The 23,744-nt window shown below is 43.4% G+C and overlaps 1 protein-coding gene across 7 annotated transcripts in view; it reads right to left on the bottom strand.

Annotated features, from left to right (window-relative positions):
* Positions 1-23,744, bottom strand: part of LOC133636505 (multiple epidermal growth factor-like domains protein 11) — a 388,169-nt gene that overhangs the window by 56,764 nt on the left and 307,661 nt on the right. For all 7 annotated transcript variants that reach the window (XM_062030413.1, XM_062030416.1, XM_062030415.1 and 4 more), the window contains exon 14: positions 2,936-3,082. In XM_062030413.1, coding sequence (XP_061886397.1) covers positions 2,936-3,082 — 147 coding nt within the window. The remainder of the gene's footprint in view (positions 1-2,935; positions 3,083-23,744) is intronic.

The raw sequence follows: 23,744 nt of genomic DNA, 5'->3' as shown, positions 1-23,744 counted from the left end.
CCTCTATGGATCATGGCCGCGGGGCCAAGTTGGCCTGACCCCTTAGGACCTCAGGCCCTCTGTGGGTCGCGGCCGCGGGGCCAAGTTGACCTGGCCCCTTGGGGCCTCTTACCCTCTATGGATCGTGGCCGCGGGGCCAAGTTGACCTGGCCCCTTGGGGCCTCTGGCCTTCTGTGGCTCGCGGCCGCGGGGCCAAGTTGGCCTGGCCCTTTGGGGCCTCTGGCCTTCTGTGGGTCGTGGCCGCGGGGCCAAGTTGGCCTGGCCCCTTGGGGCCTCTGACCGTCTATGGATCGTGGCCGCGGGGCCAAGTTGACCTGGCCCCCTGGGGCCTCTGACCCTCTATGGATCGTGGCCGCGGGGCCAAGTTGGCCTGGCCCCTTGGGGCCTCTGACCGTCTATGGATCATGGCCGCGGGGCCATGTTGGCCTGGCCCCTTGGGGCCTCTGGCCCTCTGTGGGTCGCGGCCGCGGGGCCAAGTTGACCTGGCCCCTTGGGGCCTCTTACCCTCTATGGATCATGGCCGCGGGGCCAAGTTGGCCTGGCCCCTTGGGGCTTAAGATTATTATTTTTGCAAAAGTAGTTTTGCTTGGGTCGCGGCCGCGGGGCCAAGTTGGCCTGGCCCCTTGGGGTCTCTGGCCCCCTGGGCCTGGGCCCGGTAGGCCCGGTCATTAATCCACCTATGCAAATGTGCGCTACATTCGTTAACCGTGTTACAAAAAAGATCAATTAGACTGATACATAATGTTGGATGTAGAGAACATATAAACACTTTATTTATTGAGTCAAAAATATTAAAGTTCGATGATTTGGTAAAATTGCAAACAGCTAAAATGATGTGGAATTAAATGATGGAATGGATTAAGAAAAGAAGTTAAACATTGTACTGATATGATCCAGTTTAAGAGGTTGTTCAAATGAATAGTGCTTACAAAGTACAAAGAAGAAGAATTATGAGAACTACTCTCAACCTTATTGAAAATAAGATATTCTTCATCTTAATATATTAATAATGACTGAATTAATTAATTACATATTACAAAACTGTTGTATATACTAATTCACAGATATTTTATTATAAAAAGGTCAGTAAATGATGTATATATTTGTAAACGCTCTGAAGTGGGAAAAGGGTAGGATTAAATAAGCTTTACTTCTTCCTACTCCTGTAAAGTGAAATGATATGAAACTGTGATGTATTATGATGTGGTCGGATCATGTTTTGTTTAGTTATGTTCTGTTAGTTTTAGACTTCCTTAGTTGTTTTGTGCACTTCGGGGGTTTGTTTTAGTCAACATGGTTACTTATGATTTTCACCTGCCTTGTACGCACACCTGTTGCTCATCAGAGACTCTATATTAGCCTGCCTTTTCCGGTCACTCGTCGTGGCTTCATTGTTTGCATTTGCAACAGTTACGTTGACATTCTGGTTTTTGAGCTCATGATTCCTGTGCTAAAGTTACCTTAGCTTCTAGTATTCCTGTGCTAAGTAAGTTTTTGCTTTAGCTTCTCGTGCGAACGGCACGCTTTCCTTTTGTTTCGTTCCTGTCGTAATGGGTATGATTTATGAGAAATAAATCATCTCCTACCTGCACGCTTTCGTCTGGAGCCGTCAGTTTTGCGTCCCGGGAACGAACTGCAGCACGCTGCACCCCACCGTGACAAATGACTGAGCTACGTGACGTAATTTCTTGTGATGTCTCACGGGGCATTTCTGGTCGGGACGGGATTCGTTCCGAGGGATTCGAATAAAGAACCAACTCTTTTTCTTTACTATAGTGGTCTCGATAACGGGTACCAATTCTCAAAAAGGGATTTGAGTCCGAGGACTCGGTTCTTTTCTTATCGAACAACCGGGAAAACCGGGTTCGAGCATCATCCCTAGGCTGCACTTACTGTGCTAAAGATGCGAAAAATGCAAACTTCAATACGTTTTTATCATGTAGGATATACAGTATGTTAGTAATATATATTACATTTGAAAAAAATAATTTGTTTTAATCAGCCCCTTAAATCCTGTGGCATCTATGAAATTATGAAAGGATGTTGCTGAATAGACGATGTGTCTCATATTTTTTAGTTTTGACCTTTCAAATATGTGGACATGTACACATATGTTGGAGGATTCTCTTGTCTTTGCAGCGCCAGCATTCCTTTCTCACAGCCGTGTGTGTAACTGTCAGTTTGCACGTCCTTTTCAAACATGCTAAATAAAACACAAAATAGTTCTCCTAATTCGTGAGGAATGTTGGTAAATCACATTGGGCGTGTTGTATGATACATATGCAATTTCTTCTTTCAGTATTGTAGGCATTTTGATATTTTGCATATTAATGAAGACAGAGACGCAAAATGGGTTGCACGCCTTATTCTGCTCACCTAAGAGACGCAATAAACTTTTCACACTTTTAGTACATCTGCTTTGAAATTGCTATCGAGTTTGCACGTGTTTTAGTACACGCAAACCTTTGGTAAATTAGGCCCTTGGTCACATGGTTAAAACGTGATTAGGAAGTGAATACTTTGTGGGCCCAACCGCACCCTGACTCTACCTCCAGCTGGCGCCAGACATTTAAGTTTGAAACCCCAGTTTTAATTGGTCCCTTTTTCTTAATTGAACTCCTGAAGTCAAATCACTTTGGCAGTACATTCTAATCTATTGAAATGCAAGAGTAAGAACATCTCCCAGATGAACAATTGTTCATTTACAAAAGACTACAAAAGACTCATTTACAAATGTCACATCTCTACCAACCTACCAGTTAAGATTCACTGAATATAGAAGTCGGACAGTCGGTACGGATTTGTATGTTTTGTGTATACATCAATACTGAGGCCTCAATTGTACATCAAAATCCAGAAATGCAAATGACTCATTGTTTAATTTGAGTAATTTTGTCTTCAACAGTAAAGTGTAGAAGTGTTTTACGTGGCTTACTTCGTTTGCAGTTGGTTCCACGGTAGCCAGGAGCACACACACATGTGCCGTCCTCTGGGGAGCACGAGCCTCCATTTGCACAAGTGCAGCTATAAGAACAGTTGGGTCCCCAATGTCCGTCATCACACACACTGTCACAGTGGACACCTGTGGACAAACACACGTAGTGCTGGGTTTGACACTGAAATTACCGCTTACAAGTCATTTGGATTGTATACTCATTACAACATTTTTTTAGGGCGATGGGTGGAATGTATTCCAGTGAACCTTGGGCGAGACGGGAGTACAACCAAGACTTTTTGCCAATCAGTCACAACGTTATCAATAATCGAATTCAGATTTAGTTGACTAGTTATTCTCTTCGTCGGGAAGATATGTAATCGTTGCCTTTGGTTTGCCTGTCTGTTATTTTGTTAATAAAGTTCAGGGCATGAAACGTTCAGGAAATGTCCGAAACGGGGTAAGGAACAACTGATAAAATTTTGGTCCTCAATCGGATCACCTTATGTTGTACCTTAGGTTTACATTTCTTTGGGTGCGTATGGTAGCGACCCCACAGAGACAAAGACCGAGGGTGACTGACAAGAGCTTCTTTAAATACTGCTATAGATAGCTACAAAGTTATGGGCACATTTGGATTAAAAATTCAGGAAATGCCAGAAATGGGATAAGGAACACGTCGCAATGACCTTTTTCTACAGGTCATATATTTTGTGTTAGTTATCGTTTTCCTTATATTTGAGGTCTCTTTCTGTTTCAGCGCTCCTTCTGTTAGCAACTTGTTGAGTTGCTAACTCGTACAGTTTTTCCCTGTGCTTTCCGTGTGTTCTTAGCGGCACATCATCCCATCGCAGACATGCGACCAGAACGTAAAACAGGTACCGGTAATTACATTTTAGGGTGATCCTGATCACAATCTGGAGTCAGGACTCTTTTACTATTGGAGGTAGTGTCTGGTGGTGGTTTGCGCTCTCTGAGTGTTTTTCTAGTTCTTGCATTAGCACATTGAATCATTTTTGTTCAGATAAAACTTGCGTGAGACTGATACTCTATCACAGCACAAAAGATATGTTGACGGACGGAATTGTATGCACCTAATCAGAGACACAGGGGAGTACAAATGTGTCGAGGAGAGATAAAGCCTAGGGGGAAGTGACAGATACACAAATCTTGTCAAACCTCTCACATATGATCAAACACTGACTAGTTGGTAATGCAATATATAACAATGGCATGTGGATGTGGTTGAGAAATAACTTTAGGATTAAAATAATTTATATCGTGAAAGAGTTTTAAGGATTTAAAATCCATGCATATGGATATAAAAACATAAAAAACATAAAAACATTTCTAAGTATACTTACATTTTCAGGGGCTTAAAATGATTGGAACAAATGTAAATATAACCACAGATTTTATTGGTTAGATGAAAATATTTGTTAGAGAATGACCGCTTGATGGACATCATTGGAGATGTTTTGCAAGGTCTTTACTGCCAGTATGAGGCAGAAAGTGAACATTTAGGTAATGTTTTTTCGGGATGTTTTTAGATGGTTTTGAAACCGGTAAAATGTCGGGCAGAAACCTTTCAGCTAGTCATAAAAGCAGCAACATCTCTGAAAGTCTGAGTGTTTTTCAGCTCTGTTGATTCTTTTCACTGGATTGTATTACATCTGGTCAACAAAGAAATTCAATGTGCTTCCATGGCCATGGTCTCCTTGTATACAAACATGTATTGTAGGATTGCAAGCATGTCACTTTAATCATTGATGTATTGTTCATTATTCCCACATAGCAGCAGTGTGTGTATGTTGTGTCAAGTTCATTTTAGTGTGGTGCGGGTTGTTGCTTTCATTACTCAAAATATATTTCCTGCATTGAACTTGATGTCATGTTGACATAAAGCCATGTCAAAAGTAGCATGCCACGTTAAGTCAAACGTATTGGTAACGGCGTTGTAAAATAGATAAAAGTAATTAGATTACTCGTTAGTAGTAAAATTATATAACGCCGTTATTCTGAACACTGTGTACAAGTGTATTTCAATATGTTGGGGCCACATTTCCAGGTGGTCGCTGGAGGGATAAGAATGGGTCTTTTGTCTCTTGAATGACGCACTTTGACTCTGGAGTGCATTTGAAGTGCGTTTAAGTTTTTTTTTACAAGACACGATGCCAAATGGAAGGGATAAACAAGATGAAGGGATAACAATATGAAATATAATAGCAATAGTAAAGTAAAGCAGTAAACAAATAGTGTGGCACCCCAAACATGTCCTCTCCTCTATTCTCACTCACAGGTGCATGTGCTCTCCCTAAATCAGGCATATGGGGACCCTTTCAGAAAAAAAGAGGAACATTGAGGGGAAAAAAAGAAGAAAATTGAGGGGAAAAAAAGAGGAACATTTTTTATCAGCGACAAAGTGCTGCCACACAAACCCCGAAAGAAAATTTTGAAAATCAAGACAATTCCAGCAATTGGGTGGATTTAATGCACTATATTTTACCTTTAGATTTATCCTCATCTACTAACCAATTTTGGCTGTCTTTTTGACACTTAAATGTTTCATGTGATGTACCACACAATTTTTTTTGTGTGTGGATAATTTACTAACATTATTATAATTGAAAATGTCATGTAAAATTCCATAACATGCATTCAAAGAACTCAGAAAAGGTTTCCCATTTGGCAACTCAATATTGTAGCCACGCTCCCTGGAGTAATATACTTCCGGTTTTGTGACCTCTGTTTACAATCCGTCATGTCATAAATATACCTTTTCGCTGAAGATTAATAAATACTCTACAACTACAACTATTTTGGAAATAACAGTGTTTTGATTGTAATTATCCAAATTTGATTAGCAGCAAAGTAGACAGCTGTCAATGTTGTGGCTCGGAGGGCGAACGTAGGAGACAACAAGTAAGCTAGCCAAAAAGGTAATCTAAAAACAGTAATGTTCAGGTCAGCAACGTCCTTATGCTGTCTGTGCTTCCAATGACAGACATACCTTAGAAATAGGTCAGTCCAACCAGCTAGTTTGTCTTTGTCTTCATCTTCTTGCGTATAGGTCTTCAGCTTGGAATTCCCCTGGTCTTCTGGCACAACCATCATCTACTCTCCTGGGCTCTTGATTCCTCTCCTTGTCACCTCCTCTTCTTCAGCAGTTTACCTTCAGGTTTTTGTGACTTGCAGGTTGGTAAGCGTTCTTTGGCTTAGCGGTTCTCGCAGGTTCCAGACTTTCCCAGTCATTTTCAACAAAGTATTTGACCTGAAGGGCCTCCGTTTTTCATGGGAACTGCAATTTTAAATTTTTATTTTGCCTATCGTTCACAATCATTATGAGATACAAGAAGAGGGATGTATTCTTTTCAATGCATTCTAACCTATAAATAAATGTGAATAAAAGTCTGCTTACAATTGAGTAAATGGGAGGACCTCTATTCTGCCCATAAAGCCCTCTAAACAACCCAAAAAAGCCAACAATACTCCATTTACATTTTGTGTCTTGAATATTAACCACGTATTAGTGATACTGTTTAAATAAGCGCTAACACAGACAAACTATTTATAGCGACAACGTGATCACAAAGAGGTAACTCGTGTGTGGCTATGCTGACATCATTGACTGCGTTTACATGGGCATTTCCAAATGTTTTTGGTCCACTGCTGTTCAGTTGTCCCTCGGAGGTCAGTTTTCCAATTATTAGGTTTACGGTGTTTACATGCGCTGCGAGAACTAGCGTATGCCGTTTACATGTGAAGTAGGGGTCACTAGCAGAAAACCATTCTCCAATAATTCATTCATTAGGTCGTAATGGACAAAACCGGCAGGATTCCAGCTGCTGGTGTTGTTCTGTTCTTTAGCCTTATAGTATGCCGTCTTGAGCATCTTCCAACGATACTTAACCTGCTAGGTTGTGCGAACATAGCCAGCATCGTGCAAGTCTTCACACACTTTTTTATAAATGTCACCATTCCTGTGCTTTCTTCCATCTATCCGCGCCATCATGTTAAGTTCTTTCAGAATGCTAAGGCAGACCTTAGTCTCCTGGTCACACCAGTAATGCTGACTTTTACTTGCCATGCTGTTTGTTTGTATTTCTCCTTCTTCTTCCTCGTTCTCATGTCTCTCCCACCCCGCTTTTGAAGTGTCACTCGACGTAACACCGTAAACGTGATGACGTTCCGTTTGACGTCAGAGTAAATAGGTCTCGGGTGTATACATGCGTGATCAAACGGTTGTGGACAGGCGTTACCCCAGCAGTCCAAAACGGTTCGTCCGCACATAGGTTGGGGCCCGGAACGGTTGATTTCACGTGTTCACATGTGCAGTACAAACCTTTTTCCCGAGGGAAAACTGAACAGCAGGGGACCAAAAACGTTTGGAAATTTGGAAATGTGCATGTAACCAGGCTCATTGGCTGGTGAGCTGCTTTCTCGCCTCAGAGCTCGTAGAAGTTTGTTCTCGATCATTAGGAATGCCTCTCACCTTGATAGTAGAAGGATGATGACATAATGCTACAAGTTGGTCATTTCTGACATCCAATTTGGACCCGGAAATGTCAACAATAACAAGAAAAAACACTTGGCTCCAACCCTCTTTTTTCTTTGCGAGGAGTCATTCTTCATCTAAACAGGAATATATCAACATCCTATCAGTCGGCATCCCAGTGACAGCAGAAATTTAAGTAAGTGATTGTGGAGGGGGGCGTGTGCCAGGACCGGCCTCGAAGTCAGCGACAGGTGCGTAGATGGCCTACCTGGGCCTTGTTATCTAAGCACCTGTCGCTCTGTGTAAGCAGCAACCGGGAGGAGAGAGGTGGTTGGAGTGGGAGCCAGAGAAAGACACATGAACAGAGACACGCCGGACTGAAAGGTCCAAAAATATATTGCTGGAAAGCAATCCCTACATGTGTGCATGAGAATAAAAACTGTCTTTGAAACGAGCTCGCCTGGAGATGCTTGGTGGTCAGGAGGACCCACTGGAAGAGAGCTTCCACAATTTGGCGCCCAACATGGCCGGACCACCTGAGGCGGAAGAGGCCGACCCCCTGACGGCTATTGCGAGCGTGCTCGCGGCGGTGACAGAGGCAAGCCACCAACAGATGGAGGCGGTCCTCCAGCAAGTGGCCCAGCAGGGCCAAATCCTGCAAGCGCTGGTGGACCGTGTGGGAGCGGCACGGCTAGCAGAAGCGGCCGTTGCCATACAGCGCATGGGGGAGGAGGAGGACCCCATGCATTTATAGACATTTTTATGGCCACGGCGGAGGCGTGCGCATGGCCAAAAGAAGAATGGGGTGTACGTCTCCTGCCGCTGCTAGTGAGGGAGACGCAGAGAGCGGCGCTGAGCCTACCGGCGGCCTCCCGAGTACACTTCCCGGACCTGAGGAGGGTGGTGCTGGACCGGACCGGGTGCACCGCTGAAGACCACCACGGAGGACCGCCCGTTCGTGCTGGGTCAACGACTACAAGAGGCGGCGACGCGCTAGCTGCAGCTGAGGGTGGGGGACGTCCAGGTGATGGAGCGTCTGGTGTTGGAGCAGTTCTTGGAGGCAATCCCTGTGCGGACGGCAAAATGGGTCTGGTATCACCGGCCCCGAGACCTGGCAGCGGCGGTGACTCTCACCGAGGACCACCTGGCAGTGCACCACGAGGCACGACCGGCACCCACACGCGCGGACCGAGCGCGCAAAGGAAAGAGGAGGTATCGCTGGTCCCAAGGCGCTGAGCAAGTGACTCTCCCTCTGCTCTTTCTCCGTAGGTCCCGGCTGCTGCTTATACGGTACTTCCCGTGCAGACGGCCCCTCAAACGCCTGGGCAGGCGTTCTGGAGGCGTGGGCGGCCCGGTCACGTGCGTCAGGGACCTCCGTGGGTGGAAGTGAGGCAGGTGATCCGGGTGCCGGCCCTCCGGTGCCCTCCCCCGGCCCGGGTGAGACGTACTGTATACCGGTAAGGATACAAGGGGGTACATACCGGGCGATGGTGGATTTGGGCTGCGAGCAATCCATGATCCACCAGAACCTGGTTCGACCTGGTGCTTTGAGGCAGGCAGCACGGGTGAGAATTAGATATGTTCATGGGGATGTGCACGAGTACCCTGTGGCGCCCATTACTACTCATGGAGGTCCCCTTCGAAAGAATTGGTATGGACCTCATCGGACCATTCCACCTGAGCACACGGGGATATCGTTTTGTGCTAGTCCTGGTGGATTACGCAACTTGTTATCCTGAAGCAGTGCCGCTGCGCTCCATCTCGGCAAAGAGTGTAGCGCAAGCACTGTTTCAGGTCATCTCCCGAGTCGGAATCCCGAAAGAGATTCTGACTGACCAGGGCACGTCCTTTATGTCACGCATAATAAAGGAACTATACGGATTATTGGGAATTAAAGCGATCCGCACCAGCGTATACCACCCGCAAACTGACGGAATGGTGGAGCGGCTAAATAAGACGCTGAAAACCATGATCCGTAAGTTTATGCACGAGGACAAACCAAATTGGGATAAATGGTTAGAGCCCCTACTGTTTGCAATGCGGGAGGTAACCCAGGCCTCCACAAGGTTTGCCCCTTTCGAATTATTATACGGCAGGAAGCCGCGCGGGGTCTTGGACATAATTAAAGAAAGCTGGGAGGAGGGTCCAAGCTCCAGCAAAAACGAAATTCAATAAGTCATGGACCTGCGAGCAAAACTCCACACGGTGGGGCACTTGTCACGCGAGAATTTGCTCCGGGCCCAGGAACGTCAACAGCGCTTGTATAACAGGGGGGCTCAGCTAAGGAAATTTTCAATGGGAGAAAAATTGCTTGTGTTACTTCCAACGCTCAACTCGAAATTACTCACCAGGTGGCAAGGACCTTTTGTGGTCACACAGCACGTGGGTGATGTGGATTATGAGGTCCGGAGCTTGGATCGGGGCGGAGACACTCAAATTTAACATCTAAACCTCCTGAAGGCATGGAAAGTGGCGGAGGTCGAGGAAGAGGAGGAGTTCGGGCTAGAGAGCTCACGCTCTGCCCTGCCCTCCCCCCTCCTCTGTGATAATCAGCTCATGTTAGCGCAGAAAGCGGATGTTGCCAAGCTGCAGCACCGGTTTTCTGATGTGTTCTCCCCTCGGCCCGGCCGCACGAACCTCATCCAGCATCACATTGAGACCAGCTCGGGTGTTACCGTGCGGTCTCTGCCCTACAGGCTCCCCGAACACAAACGCAAAGTGGTTCGAGAGGAATTATAATCTATGCTGGAGGTGGGGGTAATAGAAGAATCCCACAGTGTGTGGTGCAGCCCCATTGTTCTGGTAGGGAAGAAGGATGGGTCTGGGCGGTTCTGTGTGGATTACCGCAAGGTAAACGAGGTGTCACGTTTTGACGCCTATCCAATGCCCCGGGTCGACGAGCTCCTGGATCGGCTGGGCACTGCTCGTTTTTTTGCGACACTGGATTTGACCAAGGGCTACTGGCAGATTCCCTTGTCGCCAGAGTCCAAGGAAAAAACTGCATTTTCCACTCCGGAAGGTTTATACCAATTTGTAACCCTTCCGTTTGGCTTTTTCGGTGCGCCCGATACGTTCCAGCGCCTCATGGACCGGGTACTGCGCCCTCACGCTGCATACGCGGCCGCCTACCTGGATGACGTCATCATCCAGAGTAGCGGCTGGGAAGAACACATGCGGCGGGTGGGGGCAGTGCTCGAGTCCCTAAGGCAGGCGGGGCTCACCGCCAACCCGGCGAAGTGTGCAGTTGGCCGGAGGGAAGTACAGTATTTGGGGTACCACTTGGGAGGAGGGCAGGTGCACCCGCAGGTAGAAAAAACAGCGGCAATTGCGGCCTGCCCAACCCCCAAGACGAAAAAAGAGGTGAGGCAGTTTTTGGGTCTGGCAGGTTACTAACTGACCTCACCCGAAAGGGTGCTCCAGATCTGGTCCAGTGGACGGAGCAGTGCCAGCAGGCATTTGAGAGGGTTAAAAAGGCCCTCTGCGAGGAGCCGGTCCTGCACATGCCTGATTTTTCTCTCCCGTTTTGTCTGCAGGCTGACGCGTCGGGCAGAGGACTGGGAGCGGTTTTGTCCCAGCAAGTGGAGGGCGTCGACCGCTCCATCCTTTACATCAGCCGGAAGTTCTCCAACCGGGAGGCGAGGTACATCACCATGGAGAGGGAGTGCCTCGCCATCCGGTGGGCTTTCAGGGCCCTCCGGTACTACTTCCTGGGGGGCTCATTCAGTCTCTGCTCGGATCACAAACCCCTCCAGTGGCTCCACCGCATGAAAGCTAGATACCCTTTGGTATCTAGCTTTACAACCCTACAATTTTAGAGTGATCCACAGACCGGGGGTGCTGATGGCCGTGGCCGACTTCCTCTCCCGCTCCCTCACGGGGGTGGAGACATACCTCCACAGCGTCTGGCGGTGGAGGTATGTGGAGGGGGCGTGGCCTGCGGGCCTGCAGCGAGGCGGGGTGTGCCAGGACCGGCCTCGAAGTCAGCGACAGGTGCGTAGATGGCCCACATGGGCCTTGTTATCTAATCACCTGTCGCTCTGTATAAGCAGCAACCGGGAGGAGAGAGGTGGTTGGAGTGGGAGCCAGAGAAAGACACACGAACAGAGACACGCCGAACTGAAAAGTCCAAAAATATATTGCTGGAAAGCAATCCCTACATGTGTGCATGAGAATAAAAACTGTCTTTGTAACAAAACAGAGCTTCCACAGTGATATTTTGTTATGTTTGACGGCTCTCATGAAGTCTGTAGTGAGTAGTAATCAGTGAATGATGTGATGTGTTTTTGTAATTAATGTCCCAAGTATGCTTAAAATGAGCAAAATAAGTAAATATTATATGTTATTATGAATGTGCCTGTTACTACATTACATATATACTTAAAGCAGAATAGAGAGACTCCCATAGGATCAATTGTAAGCTGACTTTTGATGGAATGTATTTACTAGTTAGAATGCATAAAACAAGAAAAATTTGTGTGAGGTTGTCTTACATAAGGATTGTGAATGATAACAAAAAAAAGTGCAGTTCCCCTTTAAGATAGGGGCAGGCGTGCCCCAGTTCTTAGTATGACCTCTTGTCGAGTTTTTACATGCACTCATTCTGCCATCGATGCGCTCGCGTCTTCCCGAAGCACGGAGTGTCTTCTTGGTTTTCTTTGATTTTACCGATGGGTCTTGTGAATCAGAGATCCGGGGTCAACAGTCCTCTCTGGAGAATCCTGGCTGCTTCTCCATGACTGATTTGAAAATGTCTTTCGAAAAGGCTGCTGCCACACCTCATCCAGACTTACGATTGACACCTGACTTACCATCACATGTTCACAGTTGATAGCCTGTGTATGGTTTCCTGTCAGGGGGCCAATCACCGTCCAGCGCAGCACAGTTCTTACGGCATAGGGTCCATCATCTACACTGCAAATCACCTCTTGTGGTTCCATGGCTTTAGGTATGTTAGTTTCTATTAACAGCTCAATCCTTGCTTTAATCAGAGGTAATTTGAGATGTTTTAAGTTTGGCCATCTTTCCAGATCACCTTGTGTTGGTATGTTACTTTTATGGACCGACATTGCTTCTTTAGTATAAGTTATTGGCAAATCAATGAAGTTCTTCCCTTCCAGGGCAGCAACCTCCAGCTCTGGCAAAATGTAAGTGCTTGCAACAATTTCTTGGCCCATTGTCCTCAGCAAAATGATGGTATTTCTGCCAGTCAGGTGAAGCTTATGCATAAAGTCCTCGCTGTAAAATACTGCGGTGCTGCTTTGGTCCAGGAACGCATAAGTGACGATGGTTTTACTATTGCCTTTTGCTATGATCCGGACTGGCACAATGGGTAACTTGCAGTCTTGCTCTGCAGCCCCTGTAAGGCCACTTGAGACCAAAGTGTTGTCCACCGTCATTTCAATCTTCCTTTTGCTCTGATCAGTATTAGTTATCATTTTCTTGTGTATAATGGTTGGATGCTTCAGGCCACACGTTGAATAGAAGATACTCTTACGGCATTCCTTGCTGATTTGTCCTTTACAGACAGCCAAAAAGAAAAAAAATTCTCCTTTAAGAAGTCCATCCTCTCTGTTAGCGCTAGAGATGCGTGGTTTGTGGACACAACCACAGAGTCCGGGTCGGGCGGATGCATGACGAAAAAAATTGATTTTAAATAGATTCAGGCGGGTGGCGGTTGAACCAGTTCGGAAATATATATACATAGTTAAATGTATAAAGAGAATCTATGCGTCCCAGCAACAAGTGCCGCAAGTGAGCGCTCCTTCAGCGCAGCAGGGCGCATTTTAGAGGCCAGGCGCTCTCGTCTGAATCCTGGCACTGTAGATGCCATTTTATTCCAGTGTTATGAGAGTAGCGTATGTGTGTGTGTGGCCCTTTAACAGGTGACAGCATGTGAGGTGAGTGACGTCAGTGAGTGTGTGGGCGAGAGAAGAGAGGGAGCGGTAGCATGAGTGTGGGCGGGGACTAGTTTGTTTTGTTTTGTGTTGGATTGGCTGTGTGCAAGCAATCAATAAAGCAAGAGTTGCAACTAATCGCCGGACTCATCATTCACTCTAAAGTCGTCCGCTGTGGAGACCCACTGCCGGGTAAAGTGAAGGGTGTTGCCCCGAGCATACATCGGCCCTGGAGAAGTGTCTCCCCTGCGCTCTTCGACTACGGTCTGGGAGCAAGAAGCAGGAAAGGTGCAACACCTGCATAGTGCTAACAAAAAAAAAAGTAAGTAGACATACGGTTGGATATGTTAAACGAATTAGTCTACATTACCTAGGCTATACCAAATAAGCCCATGTCTAACCTATATTGAGTTCGGTCAGCTGAATAATTTTGATGGTTACGTGTTGTTTGGGCGCACTACAATGCAAAGGAATTAAGGCAATTGCATTGTTTATTGTGGGTTTTTTCTATTCGAGATATACTACTGTGTGTTAATTATTTGGCCTCGCTTTCAAGTGAAGCGCATGTCCGATTGGCTACAATGTAAGGCTATTTAGCCTGTTTTGTTTGTTGCGACCGTCTATTTTCATTATAATTCAATTATTATTATTTATTTAATTTATTTTTGTTTAAATAGGGATGACATACATATGTTATTGTATAATTTAAGTATGTGCGCGTCATTGACAGCCTAAGGCTTATGAGGCACATTTTTTATTTATTTTTTTATTTCAACTTAATAACGTATGAGCCTATGCCTATGCCTACAACATAGGCTATGTGTTTATCTTTATTTTCCTGCCTGTTGTTGACAATGGAGATTGTCTGATATTTTGTCATGGCTGCAGATCAATCAATAAAGGTTAATCTTCACTGTGCACCCGGCCCTCGTCCCTACTTGAGCATTATAACGTTAACAAGTTAATATTCATTGAAATAAATTCAGAACATTTTTTTTACCTAACGAAAATATAGGCCTAGTCGTTCTAAAACATTTTTTTAACTTCTTAAAAGCATCGTTCTGCTTGCTGCAACTGCGCACACAAAGTGTGAGGAACGCACTTCTGATCGGAGGGCATTGGCAACAATAGTCAACACTTTCTTAATGGAAATGACGATAATATTATAATAATGATAAATAATATTATCACGCATGAATATCTCTTAGCCACTAATGCGTGGCCAAGAGATATTCATGCTTGGCATGCATTGAATGTCTCTGCTGCATTGGATCAGTCTCCTGTCTTTAACAGGCAAAAGCTTTTAACCTCACTAATGCCTTGCATCGTCTACATTAGATATATAACAACGGGCCGGTGGCGGGTGGGTGTGGTTTTGATAAAATGTTGGTTCGGGTGGATGGCGGGTGGATGACGACTTTTGTGATGCGGTTGCGGATGAAATAATTGCCTATCCGCGCATCTCTAGTATGCGCCATCCTCTCATGTGCACACACCTCCAGTGTGTGTCCTTCCCAAGTAGGGCTGTGTCCTAGGTTTGTTAATATTTTTATTGGGTGTAGATGGGTCCTATATGTTTCCAAACACGCGGTCAGTAAGGATCTTTACTTGTTTCTCCACAAAATGTGTGATAAGCATTGCTCTCCTCTTTGTTCCCTGTGCAGGTCACAGACATGACTCCTCCATTTGGCCCTCATGGTGTATGGTAATCTATTTGTAATGTCCAGCATGTTTGAGGGTATGTCCATTAGGGCTGCAACGATTAGTCGACATTGTCGACAAATGTTGACAATTATATTTGTCGCTGACAATTGTATTTGTCGACTATAGTCGTGACGTCATCACTCGTGTTTTTTTGAGCGGAAGCGGGTCAGACTGCCACTCGCAAAAAACATTGTCAGTGATAACATGTAAAGTGTGACAAAATGTAATCTTATTTTTGTTAAAAAACTTACTCATTTTGCAAAGCGGACGTTGTTTTTATGGCAGTACATCTGTGATACGGCAGCATTTAAAGTGGAGGCTTGATGTTGGATATCTGGAGGGAGGACGCGGTCTCAGCCTCAGTAAGAGTGTTAGCTTACGCCTTGCTAGCTAGCTAACAAGAGTGAGACAAAGTTGTGTGAAAAATAATTTTAACTATCATTTTAGTCAAAGTCAGCCAGCTAAACTTTGTCTAAGTAAATTTGAGTACTTTTTAAAACAGTGTCAATTTGCAATGCCGTAAAAAAAGGGCACAATAACACACACACACACACACACACACACACACACACACACACACACACACACACACACACACACACACACACACACACACACACACACACACACACACACACACACACACACACACATACACACACACACACACACACACACACACACACAGGCACCAATGCGGAGGTATATGTAAGATTAAACATACAATCTATTAAATAACAGACATTTTAAGAATTCATCAAAAATACAATTCTACACATTGAGTCTATCAGAGTGCTAAAACTGCCAAGAGTTAATCAATACCAGTGGGCAGCTTTTTAATCATCTTCACAAAATGCTTCTTTTGTTTTTCAGGAAGTCAGATTTTATGTTCTGTTTTTTTATTTTTTATTTCATTGCTGCTATTTTAACAGTTTTTTTTAAATACAATTTGCCTGTTCTTTTTTTTTTTTTTAAATGGACAACATAACATAAACATAAAATTAGATGCTATGAAAACAATTGGACAATTCCACCATCCACATGATCAAATGTCCCTCCTGAACACAATGAATGCTGGATGCCTGGACATATCAGCAGAAGATTGCCAGGAATGGATCAGAAGATTCTTTCCTAGGTGTATTGCCCTAGTTGACATAAGATGTGATGTGGATGAGAACCAGTGGCCAAATGGCGAAGACTAGTAGAATAGCATTACTATTGTATCTGTATCAGTGCATGGTGTGTATACAAATTCTTGTATTTTGGAATTACTCAGTGCAAAAAAAAAATAAATAAATAAAAGACATAAAATATAATGAAGCATTCTGCATCATGTCTGATTCATTCCAGTAACATACTTGTTGTGAATTATAAACATATGTCCTTGTTTTACACAAGAAAACATTGTAAAATGCTACCTGTTGTTAAGTGTTTTTTAGGTCATTGTTTTGTGGGTGAAAAAGTGTGTTTGTTGTCTGTCAACCTTTGTTAGTGTTCTGGAAGAATGAGTTGATTTGAGAGATGTATGAAGTGATTTGGTAGTTTTAGTGTATTTTGAAAGTGAAATGAACTGATGTGACGAGCTGAAAGTTGGTTTGGAGAACTCTGTGAAGAGTTTTGAAAAAGTGACCTAAGTATTGGGAAATGTGTCGAATGTAGCGACATTAAAAAACTGTAATATATAGCCATGACAGAACTGTTTCCATGTATTCTGCTGCCACCCCTGCTCCTTTTCATAATGTTCTTTTAGCAAGGTATTTGCTCTTTTGTATCCCTGTTGGAAACTTCTAACATGGTCCTTTGCAGTTCCTTGTGTAAATTGTTCTGGATCATATAATCTGTCAGTTATTGTGTGTGTTCCATTCAACTCCGTTTTCAAAAGCTCTGATGAAGGTTTGATATTTTAGCGGGTTGCCATCAAATGTCAGGATTTCATGTTTTGGAAGGACGGAGAGGCATTGTTGTTGTTGTATGAGGAGCGATGTTTATTTTCTCATGATCTCCACTCATTTTGTAAACCTACATTTCCCATGAAAATATTTTCACACTGCAGGAATGTTGTCAAGGGTTTGGAAGATGCGCTGAGTAAAGTTGGTGTCCTGGGTGTTCTGCGTTGTGGTGTGGTGGCAGTTTGCGGGAATATATTTGGGTTTTGTTCAACCAGCTGTGATGGAATAAATTCAGTTACGTTGACAATAACATGTTGATTTTGATGTCTTTTTTCTATGTATGAACTCATTCAATGAGATTTGGCCTTGGATTACCCACCAATGCTGCTTTGTGAGGTGATACTGTAGCACTGAGTTCTGCCATTTCACTGTCCAATGCAAATTCTTCTTTCCTCTTGCACACTTTTTCTTACTCCTCCATGTTTTTCTTTCAATAGTTATTGTGCAGTTAAAGTTTGCCTCAGCTCTTCTGTGGTCAGATAAAGGGATGAACTGTAGGAATAACTTGAGCGTGTTCTCCTGCTGCTTGTTTTTGAAACACTGTCTTGAGGTTGAACATCCTCTTGTAGGTTCTGTGGATTGAACAAAACTGATGCAGGGGGATGTTCTGAATGACTGCAAGATGCTTTATGTATTTCACGTGGTGGTAGTCCTGAATATTTTTTTAATGGGTTTGGATTTTGAGTATTAGTTATTTCAGTTGATACTTGTTGGTTTGGATTGACGTTTAATGGGTGTACATGTTCCTTTATCCACACTTCCACTCGGTCCTTGAATACATCACTGTAGTCCATTATTGCTTGTAAACCATCCCAGTTGGTTTTCCACGTCCTTGGGGCGATGGGCATTAATTCAACGTGCAAGTCTGCAGCATCTTCACACAGCATGACCACGTCGCGGAGTAATGACGTAATTTCATGAACATTTTACTTTCATGTCATCCATCCATCCATCCATTTTCTACCGCTTGTCCCTTTTGGGGTTGCAGGGGGTGCTGGAGCCTATCTCAGTTGCATTCGGGCGGAAGGCGGGGTATACCCTGGACAAGTCGCCATCTCATTGCAGGGCCAACACAGATAGACAGACAACATTCACACACACATTCACACACTAGGGACCATTTAGTGTTGCCAATCAACCTATCCCCAGGTGCATGTCTTTGGAGGTGGGAGGAAGCCGGAGTACCCGGAGGGAACCCACGCAGTCACGGGGAGAACATGCAAACTCCACACAGAAAGATCCCGAGCCCGGGATTGAACTCAGGAATACTCAGGACCTTTTATTCGTGGGATGACGGCAGTTTTGCGATTTTGTTGATACTGTTCAAACTTGTTCTCCAAAGCTTCGACTGCCAATTGAATTTCTATTCTGTCTCTATTTCCCTTTTTAATTTGTTTGAATTGCAACAACGGGGCAATCTAATTCATTAAGTTTTATTCAAAGTACAAACAAGCACAGTGCATTCAAATTTAATATGCAGTACAAATCTAATCCACAGTTCACCAAGCACTTTGACAGAGGCCAAAGTCAGCTGCAGCTCGTTATGCTAACATCACCACAAAGCACTAAGCATACTTTAACAGTCTCCTCTCCTGCATGGAGCCACAACGGACTACTAATATCTACCAAATTAAAGAAGACAGCTTGTTCTACCTGCTCCCAGGTGAAAAGTGATGTGGTGTGTTTTCTGACTTAGGTATGGCTCCTTGCTTCAGTATGTCCTTGCATGATGATCGGTACGTTGTTGTCTGTGACTGGTGTGAGGGTTCCTCTAAAAGCCGTATTTGTTTAATTTTTGTTGCGGCCACATTTCCTGCTGGTCGCCGGAGGGATAAGAAAGGGTCTTTCATCTCTTGACTGATGCGTTTTCACTATTGAGTGCATTTGAAGTGGGTTTAATGTTTTTTTACAAGATGCGATGACAATTGGAAGTGATAAACAAGATTAAATATAATAGCAAAGTAAAGCGGTAAACAAATAGTGTGGCACCCTAAAAATATCATCCCCTCTAGCCTCACTCACAGGTGTATGTGCTCTCTTTAAATACCTAACAATCCACACACTGACTTGTGCACACACCCACTTATACCCATGCGACCTACAACTCCTGACACAAAAAGACCCGCCCACACACTCTGCTCCTCAAACCCCTAATTCTGTCTCCTACATAGTAATTTCTGTTTACTTTAATTGAAATGTGAGGTGCTCTATCATTTAAAAAAAAAGCTAAAATTTTTTGCCTGTGCAAAAAAAAATGTCCATCATCTCCCAGGGTTAGGTTAAGGTTCTTCTTTAATTATAAATCCAAACCTAGTTTAGTGTAAAGAAAGCTTCAAAACAAAACAACAATATGGTAGCTAAGCATGGTTAAGGAGCTAGGGATGCAAGTAAAAGCCCTATCTAAAAGTTATATCTGCGGTCTGGTTTACTGAGTACCCAAACGTGGCAGTTGTGGAAAGATGGATGAAATAGGATGTCTACAAAGAAAGAAGAGACCTTTGGTCTTATGCCGAAGCTTTCAAAAGTAAGCGACAGTTACCTTCCTGTTTCCCCTCCCACCTTTCTGTCCCTTCTTTTAAGGGGTCTCTTAAGCTGCTTAGCTATATTGATGAAGTAAACAGTGCTAAAACACTGTTTTTTTTAAATTGAAATGACCCTTTCATGTCTCACATATTTTTGGGCCGCACATTGTAGTAATAAGAACCCGGTGGACCGGGCTTTGATGAGTTGGTCAACTCTGGTTAGACTGTAATACGACTGTAATACCAGGGAACCAGTGAAACTAGTGGTATAGCTGAAATAGAAATTGATATAGGAATAGCTAAAATATGTTAAAGCAGATTATGATAGTGAAGTGTTAGAATGAACAATGAAATGCAAAATTCTCCTTTACTTATTTCTGAATTGGATTCTCTCTTCGTGTGATTTTCAGAAGATCATTTTAGAGAAAGAAGCTCAATTCAGTCGTTCTGGAACTTAAACACATGTACCAAAATAAGTAAAAGTTTTTCCCAAACAATCCTAATAAACTGATGTAGAATTGGTAAGAAATAACTTGAAGATCAATTACATAACAATACGCTTTTTGGATTAAAGGTGAAATGTCAACAACAAACAAGAAGTTTGTCTCCTTTCAACCTTCGAGAATTACCAGGTCTGGATGACTGAGAACCTACCTACACAGACACAAACTAACAAGAGTTATTCCATCCAAACAACTATTGCTGGCTGGTTTTACTCCACGAATCTTAATGACAGTTGTTGCACACTTCAAAAGATTGAAACCATTTTTGGTTGGTAGTTGCCTCTATCTTAGGGCAGGGCTCGGAAACCCGTGGTTCCAGAACTACATTGGCTCTTTAGCCTTTTTCTTGTTGAAAAATGTGTATTTTTGAAAATTGTTGAACACTTTCTGACTGTCTACTGTCACACCGTGGTGAGGGAAGTCCTGTTTTGGGGTTGTCTGGCACATTTCCTGTTTTATTTTGAAAATTCTAATCCTCCTCTCGTTTCAGGCCACTTGCTCTTCCTCCTGTGTCACTGGTCTGATGTCTCTCCTGATTGCCTGATTGTGCCCACCTGTGTCACCCTCCCTCATGTGTATATAGTCCTCGTCTTCCCCTGTCTTGTTGCCAGAGTATATCGTCTCGCTACGTACCTCCAGCCTTGTCCACAGCCTTGTTCACAGCCATCAACCAAGTTTGATAAGTATTGTCTCGCTTTGTTTATTGATTCCTTTGTTCCCTCTGAGAGAGTGATTTTCTTTTGCTAAGTTTTTTGGGTCAAGTCTTTTTGTATCAATTTTCATAGTGCCTTGTCTTCCTTTTTTTTCCCTCCTTCTGGAGCGCTTTTAGTTTTCAGGCTTCTCAAATACTTTATACATACTTTCTGTTTATAGCGTCTCAACTTTTTAGCATGAGAGAATTTCCTTTTTGTAGATTATTATAGATTGTTGGTTTTTTTGTGTATTCGACTCATAGAACTTTTTGGCTATTGCCTGTTCCTCCTTATGGAGTGATTTTCTGTTTATTGCCTTATGTCCTATGCTAATACCCTATAGGTGCTTGAATATATCTTAGATAGATTTTGTAGCCACTTTCTTTAATCACTCTGTCCTAGAGATAGCAAGGAATTATTTAAATAAAGGTCTGAGTCAATTGTCACTCCTCTGCATCTGAGTCCTCATTTACGCCCAGACATAACAGTCTACGTGGCCGTGAATGTGTGAATGAGGCCTCACTGAACTTGCATTCAGCGTCATGGCTAGATCCCCGAAAAGTCTCAGAAGAAAAAAATGAGTTTTATTTTGCACGGAGGGATTTCTTTTCCTGGTGAATTAAAAAAGAGATTAAAACTCTAAAAAGTTTATTCCTATACCGTCCCCTCAGATGAGAGCCGTCTTTTTCAAGTCTTTGAGCATAAACTGATTAAGCCCGCCCAGAAAGGAGGTGAAACATTTTCTAAGATAATCATCAGTCCAGTTGCAAACAACTAAATGCTAAATCAATTTCAATTCAAGTATTAATGTTGGTGTAACCCAGGGGTGCCCACATTTTTTTTAGCAGGCGGGCTACTTTTCAAATGACCAAGTCGAGGAGATCCACTGTACCTCATACATATAAACAGACAATTTTTAGTTAAAGGTGTGTAAACAAAATAATAACATGTTAAATGCATAAAGATGCACTTCTGTTTTGAAGACAAGAATATATGTTGGTGCATTACTTTATTCTGATGACTTGCATTGATTGTAATCAGAAAGGATTTACAGTAGTTCCTCATAACTAAGTAACGCCACATTGAATTTACATTGTGGAGGGGAAAAAACCACCCTGGGTGTAATATTTGGTCCAGCCCCTGCATCTGCTGATTGAGAGGCGAGCTAGCTAAAGACAATGAGCCAAAACCCCAAGCTCTTTGCTCAGTGTCTAGCGCAGACTCCTCATGGTTAGACACATGCTACTGCACAGCCACACTAGCTGGCATCCGTTAACATGAGTATTGAGGTACTAGACCTGCATTTACTTGCCATGAGATTGATAGGAAATAATGTTGTAACATTCACCTCTACCCCACAGTTTCAAATATTATTTGCATATGTGAAAACTATGCCAGTTTTAAATATACGACCATTCAAATTCCTCATGTCCTAAGCTTTTTGGCCTTTTAATCATTTGCTGAAGTGTCTCTGTCTTTCATCAGTCTTACATCGGTGGGTCTTAAAGGCCTACTGAAATGAATTTTTTTTTATTCAAACGTGGATAACAGATCTATTCTGTGTCATACTTGATCATTTCGCGATATTGGCATATTTTTGCTAAAAGGATTTAGTATAGAACAACGACGATAAAGAACGCAACTTTTGGTATCTGATAAAAAAAGGCTTGCCCCTACCGGAAGTAGCGTGACGTTGTCAATTGAACATTTCTGCAAAGTTCCCTATTGTTTACAATGATGGCCGCCAGAAGTGAGAGCGATTCGGACCGAGAAGCGAAGCTTATATATTTAACCAAAGTTACGTACGTGACACGTACGTGACACGCACGTACGGGCAAGCGATCAAATGTTTGGAAGCGCAGCTGCGTACTCACGGTATCGCGTCTGCGTCTGTATCCAAATCAAAGTCCTCCTGGTAAGAGTCTCTGTTGTCCGAGTTCTTTGATCTTGACTGCATCTTTCGGGAATGTAAACAATGAAACACCGGCTGTGTTGTGTTGCTGACTTCCCTCGCAAAATACTCCGCTTCGCAGCGACAACTTTCTTCTTTGCTTGCTCAGCTTCTTTCTCCATAATGCAATGAACAAATTGCAACAGATTCACCAACACAGATGTCCAGAATACTGTGGAATAATGAGATGAAAACAGAGCTATTTCGTATTGGCTTCAATGGGGAGCAATGCCTCTGTTTCACTGGCTACGTCACGCGCATACGTCATCCTCCAAAGGCGCTTTTAACCGGAAGTTTAGCGGGAAATTTAAAATTGCACTTTATAAGTTAACCCGGCCGTATTGGCATGTGTTGCAATGTTAAGATTTCATCATTGATATATAAACTATCAGACTGCGTGGTCGGTAGTAGTGGGTTTCAGTAGGCCTTTAAGAAAGCGTCTAAATGGGACAGTTTGGAGCCTGCAGTGCCCATGAGAATCAAAGTAGTTGAATTCATATTTACACATGCACATGGACACAAGAAAGGACAAGACAGGAAGAGTGTGCAAATAGAGTATTTCTTCATCTTCCCTCTGTAGCTTGGCATATCGGTTGCTCATTAGAAACTTGCTTTGACGTAGATTATGCATGAGAATTTGAGAGTAAGGTGTCGAGGGGCCATTAAAAGTCAATTAACAAAGTGCATTCGAGTCATACAGTGCAGGCAAACTGTGTTGTTCAGTTAAAACCCAGTTAAAGATTGGAAACTGTGGGCATAGACGAGATACTGATCAGAACAAGGCAACTTCACTACAGTATATTATTATACTGTTGTGCATTGCTTTTTTTTTTAACATGCAGGAATACAAATTAACATAAATAACACTAATGTTTTGATCCATGTCACCTCATGTGGTCTTGTAGTAATGATTAAAGCAAAAGAGTCAACAAAATCTCATTTATATTGACATAGTATTTACTAATGCACTGCGTCCCATTTTATTTTGATTCAATTAGCACAATAGTGTTACAAAAGTAAGAAAAAAAAAATCATTTCCAAATATGTCCTTTATTTCTCGAGTTTATTAGAATAAAAAAAATGATGCATTTGCATAAAA

The sequence above is a fragment of the Entelurus aequoreus genome, linkage group LG02 (genome assembly GCF_033978785.1).
Source record: "Entelurus aequoreus isolate RoL-2023_Sb linkage group LG02, RoL_Eaeq_v1.1, whole genome shotgun sequence".
NCBI lineage: Eukaryota > Metazoa > Chordata > Actinopteri > Syngnathiformes > Syngnathidae > Entelurus > Entelurus aequoreus.
The sequence above is the reverse complement of the archived record's forward strand: the minus strand, read 5'-3'. Positions and strand labels throughout refer to the sequence as shown.